We start from the raw sequence: 6,000 nt of genomic DNA, 5'->3' as shown, positions 1-6,000 counted from the left end.
TAAGAACATAATTAAGCGGCCGTCTGATGAGCTTAACCCACGCGGAATCTTACAGTCATCTGCGATCCATTGGATAATCTTGTAAGCGCTGTATAATGTTAGTTAGTATAAGTTGCGTTCCGGATACATTACTCCACCTCACGAGTTCTCGGTTTTTGTATTAATATTAGATTATTATCATTGATAAAGATCTGAAGCGGGCTGTAACGTTTGGTGTTTGTCATTTTATAATGTTTATTTGCGAACTTATATCGTGACCATCAACATCTTTTGCTAAATAATCAGCACACAACTTTTACTCAATAAATACCGCGTACGGGCTCTTATTGGCTTTACTCTCTTGGATTTATTGATTGTTTATTTATTTTATATCGAAAATTAACATACCCTATAGACGGTAGTATATTTAAAAAATTGCGATTATATAACTCGGTTTTTACTTTCAAAATCTTATCATATTTGACTATGCCATTTTTCCACATTGTTAAGTTGAACTTTATGATGTTATACGATTTATATCCGTCATCTTCTGTCCAGTACAGATTTCTTGCTATCCAATCGATACAGAGATCGCGCGCAACATTTTGAAACTTAGTTATTTTTGAAATATTGTTTGCATTCATTTTTAATATTATTAGTTCTCTCTCTTCGTTGCTCCAATAAATTTTATGTTCCGCTATCGAATGAGCGACACTTACTATCTTATCATCCTTAACGAGATTAACGTTGATTTTTGCATCCAGATCCCATATATCGATATCATTTCCCGTTATCATCAATAATTTCGGTATCGGATTTTCGTGCGTAGTCGATACATTAAATAAATTTGTGTAAGGGCCAACACCAACTTTAGTATGCGCTCGTACTTGAAAATAGTATGTCGTGTTAGGTTTTAGATTGTGCACCGTGCACTTTAATACTGTAGCTGAGATATTTTTATCATTGCAAATTTGAATCTGTTTTTGGGTCTTGATGAACCAATACTGTACTGTGTATCCTTGTATTACTTCGTCTGTAAATTCAAATTGGTTCCATCTGTAAAAAAAAAAATAAGATTTGTCTTTTCGTATTTAGTAAAATTATAACAGAATCAACATTATTATATGTATATGCCGTTAAATTTAAAAGAAGATAGATTGAGCATTTAGATTTTTTACCTGAATGTCACAGAAATGTCGTCTTCTTTATTTAGGAATCCATTGTAGAACTCGACGAATGCTCTGAGAGATGTTGGTTTCCTCAAAGTGCTATCTAATAATTTAACAATTGTATAAATTGGCATAATTATATACAAAAACATTAAATTAATTATCTCAGTAATTCAGAAAAAACAATTTAAAATAAAAATAAAAACAAGGGAAAAGAAGTGCTATCTAATAATTTAACAATTGTATAAATTGGCATAATTATATACAAAAACATTAAATTAATTATCTCAGTAATTCAGAAAAAACAATTTAAAATAAAAATAAAAACAAGGAAAATAAACACAAATTTAAAATAAAAATAGAGATAAATTATATACGGAAATTAGCACAGCAAGTGTTGACTTTGGAAATAATAAAATATTATAAAAAAGTTTAAATGTTTTAAGACTTAAAGAAGTAATTGTTAATCCATAATAAAATCAAACAATAAAGCATTAAGCGTTTTTCGGAAATATTTTATTGATTAAGAAATCAGAAGTAAAATATTTGCAACTGTTTAAAAAAAATAAACTAAATAATAGCATAATTAAATAATATGATTGAATGCTTTATATTAAATCTGGATTAATTTTACATACAATATGTAGATTTTTCTTTCTTTTTTTGTGGTAAAATGAAATTTATATGCAATACAACAATAAAATTAAAAATTACACAAGATTTAAATGATAAATATTAATTAATAGAAAAAGAAAGGCCAATTGTAACCTGGACGCGTTACTTAGAGCGTAACAATTGTATACTGTCTTAATAAACGATGTTAATACATATATAGTATAAAATTATGAATCAAAGTTTCGGCCCATTTCGGGTCTTTATCAATGAATTTTGATTCCATGCATTCATTGATAAGGACTCGAAGTGGGCCCAAACGTTTGATTCATAATTTTACAATATTTGTGCATTAATATTGTTTATTAAAACAGTATACAATTATTACGCTCTAAGTACCGTGTTCAGACTCCAATCGGCCTTTCCTTTTCCACTAATTGAAATTTATATTCTTCTCGTTGTCGAAAAATATTTTTTTTAGATTCTATTTTTATTATTCAGACTCCAATCGGCCTTTCCTTTTCCACTAATTGAAATTTATATTCTTCTCGTTGTCAAAAAATATTTTTTTTAGATTCTATTTTTATTCTTTCTTAAATGTAAATTTACAATCATTTTTGACGTAGATCTTTTTGTAACGTGGTTTATGGTTTATGCATTTCTTTACAACTTACCAATAGATTCTGGAATCTCAGACATATTTGTAAATGGAATCTCATCAATATTATTTCTCACGCTCACATTATCAGGATAACTCCGGTCAGATGTGAGATTCTGTAAAATGTGATAATCGTTGTTCTCTATAATAGTGGAATATCCTTGATAAAGTATAACATACGAAAAGAATTAAGTAAGCACCGCTGGACCACAAACGCGGCAATTTCCGGTACTTTTAATGATAAATAATATATGTACAAATAAATAAAATTGACATGAAATTACTTGTTTGTTTAATAGCGGCTTTATATTTTTCTTATACCTCTCCCGAATGAAAATGTGTTAAATACAATATAATTACACTTTTATAAAATCTGTTTTATTGATTTTTCAAGACATCTTCTTGCATATCAAACCTGATTCTTATATCAAAGAGAAAGAATTATCACACAAATTGACATAGCTGCATATGCATAGCATAATATAGTCTGGATCAATAAGCATGTTATATAAATTAATATAATGATCATTGATTCAGACGATCTTATGCTATTGTTGCGTTCGTCGCTCTCTCACTTTCTCACACTCGCGCACACGCAATAAAAGGACACTTCCGTAAAAAGGAGAACAACTTTATACACAGAAATATTATATACAACAAGAGTACAGCATTCATTAATATTCGTAACCGAATATGACACGCGTCTTTCCAGACCGAAGGCCCCCGGAAAACCACAACCCAACTTCGTTTAACAAAACCCCCTCGTTGTTAGGGAGAACGCCTTGCAGCTAATGTCTCGCCAAGCATCCAGCGCGAACATAACACCGAGCGTCCAGCGCGAACGTAACACTATGTATATGCAGCTATGTTAATTTGTGTGAGATTGGCTACGTCATGCAGAATAGATTAATGAGGGTTAATCAGACTTCACAATCGCTTCTCTTAACAAATAATACATGAAAGTGTAGCTCTTTTCGATTGTTGAAACAATTTTGTTTAACGATTTGGTTTTTTTACGATAAGTTAGTCAACTTCTCCAAGTAAGTGACTTTATTTTAACACGACTTTTTCTTTTCAAGAATTTATTTGTTATAATGTTTGTACTTCAAGAATATAAATGTTACAAATATTGTCTTTTTATATATTGTCATAGAAATTATATAAATTCTTATACTTAAACTTCTGTCAAATTTTTTTTGGTTAGTTATTACATTTTTTAACACAAACAAATTTTGGAAAACATGATGTTATAATTAACCTACATTATCTCAGTAATATTATATGCATATAGCTATATAATGGATATATGTATAATAAAAATTATATATAAATTCAAAGACGTAGCAAAAGATTTGCTATTGCGTATATTATTGATTTGTGTGACTATTGGCTTTATTGTTAGGGTTAATTGATACAACTCGGAATTCCATTATACCGATACTCGACTTTGTTTCGATATCTAGTAGCTCTGTTCTGTTGTATATGTATATATATGTCAGAAAATTTACGGATTTTTTATTTATTATGATAAATATGTACCCAATAACTCAAGAATAAATAAATCTGCTAAGAATATGTACTAAAACGTAGTAAATCTTTACCGACCACGCGTCAAATTTAAAAAAGAAGAAGTATTTTATAGTTTTACTTTATTATAAAGTTTATAAAGTAAAAGCGTGGGCGGGGGAGGGGCTTCGTTCCTTCTCTTGCACCCCTACCTACACCCTAAAAATAGAATTTTTTGTGGTGTGGATGCAGGAAGAGGGATTCCGCTCCTTTCCCACCCACGTTTTTGCTTTATAATACACATACATATCATTTATATTGTATGTGTGTGTGTGTACTTTTTAATATTAATGTCAGAAAATTACTTTCAATCCGTTAAACTTATTTTGTTTATAACTTTTTAATAAACTACGAGCGACGGCTAAAACCTTTTGAAAGTTACTTAGAGGCTTGTCTTTGATAATATATATCAAGGACATTGAAATCTGTGAGATCGGCCCTAATATGTACAATTACTATTTCATTATTAAACAGTACATATATTTTATTATCATATTACAATTTTATTATTATATACTCAAATGAACTATTAGCTATAATAACATTTAATTTTATTTAACAAAGCAATCTCGATATTCTGGATAATGCCAAGGTGCTAATCAAATCAATGTTTTCTTACGTATATATCATTTTTTGAAATTTGTTTATATATCAATCATGAGATCTTCTAGCGCTACTTTTCAAAATTTCTTTCTATAACCAGTCACGATGCATCTTACATATCATCAAATTATAAAACTTTTTGTTAATAAATGCTCACCTTTTTTCCATGAAAGCCAATGCTAACACTGTGAACTGATACGTATGCATTCGGTTGTATCAAACAATAATATAAATGTTATTAGTCTCTTTCTTATTAGTTCCTCTTAATATAATCTAATAGAAAAGCAAGAAAATTATAGACAATCAGGAAGTTACTGAATTATAAATCTTTAGTTTTGTAACTATTCATGCGCCAAGTTTTAACAGATTATATATATTTTCTATATCTTTTGTTTAATGAAAAACTGTAATTGTGATAACTGTTTTTTATAAATTTTATATATATACTATGCGTGCTCTCGAGAGCCCACTATTCGTGCATGTCGTTCTTAAAGGACTGAAATTTTGTATCATGCGGTTCTAATCGAGTGACATATAATGCTCTTGCGTATTTGTGATTGGAGACCATCATAAATCATCAGCCCGAATCGAATTAAATAAAGCACTTTGATCGAACTATTATTCTTTATTTGCTGCATTCCTTGTGACACATTTGCTTCTGTGAAGATACTTGTTACTACTTTAAAAAAAGCTATACTTTTAAATCAAGAATCCGAGACTGCGCGTGGCTCTTTTGCCATTTTACTCGGATTCTTGATTTTAATCGTTTAAGAGCCTTACTTTTATATCTTTTTATACTTTTAAAGATTTGTTTAATTTTATATTATTAATATTATTAATGAGTAATTAACGTTCATAAATATTACGTAATCACATATATAGCAACAATAAATTTCGAAGAGCGTATTTCGCATAATTTATATGTTTACTAGAACACTATAAGCTGGAGCTACGCCAGGACGTCGGATGGAATGCGCACGAGCACGAGAATCGGATTCTTTTACAAGGATATCTGGGGGTTGATTGTATATCTTAAAACGATGTCAAAATTACAAAAGTGAGGAAATTCACTAAAGTATCTACGATTTCATTTATCGAAATCTAGTAAATCTGTTCACTTTTGTAATTTTCACTTCGTTTCAAAATACACAATCGACTTCCTGGTGAAAGCGTGTATTTAAATTTGTCAAGTTCCGACCAAGCCGGCGAGTCTTTATTTAGAATAGTTAGGAAAATGAAGCATTGCTTCTTTAAGTTAAATACAAACAGGAATCTCTTTCGCCGATTTCTTTTGGCTGATGCAATATCGAACTCCTCGTTGAATGGCGGAGATCGATGTTCTCGCCGTAGCAATCATTGATTCACGAGTGCCGATGCACAAAAATGCCATGAAACAAGTAGCAATTAAACAAC

At 29.9% G+C, this 6,000-nt stretch overlaps 1 protein-coding gene across 1 annotated transcript; it reads right to left on the bottom strand.

Annotated features, from left to right (window-relative positions):
* Positions 1 to 223: 223 nt before the first annotated feature.
* LOC115245347 (proto-oncogene tyrosine-protein kinase ROS-like) lies at positions 224 to 4,813 on the bottom strand (the record flags this gene model as incomplete). The annotated part of the gene is made up of 4 exons (XM_029823628.1): positions 224 to 1,035; positions 1,158 to 1,251; positions 2,435 to 2,534; positions 4,745 to 4,813. Coding segments are annotated over 4 exons (966 nt in total), but the record flags the coding sequence as incomplete, so codon positions are not given.
* Positions 4,814 to 6,000: the final 1,187 nt, after the last annotated feature.

Source organism: Formica exsecta, unplaced genomic scaffold, assembly GCF_003651465.1.
Source record: "Formica exsecta isolate Colony F162 unplaced genomic scaffold, ASM365146v1 scaffold952, whole genome shotgun sequence".
NCBI lineage: Eukaryota > Metazoa > Arthropoda > Insecta > Hymenoptera > Formicidae > Formica > Formica exsecta.
Note: the sequence above shows the minus strand (reverse complement) of the source record. Positions and strands in the feature narration are given on the sequence as shown.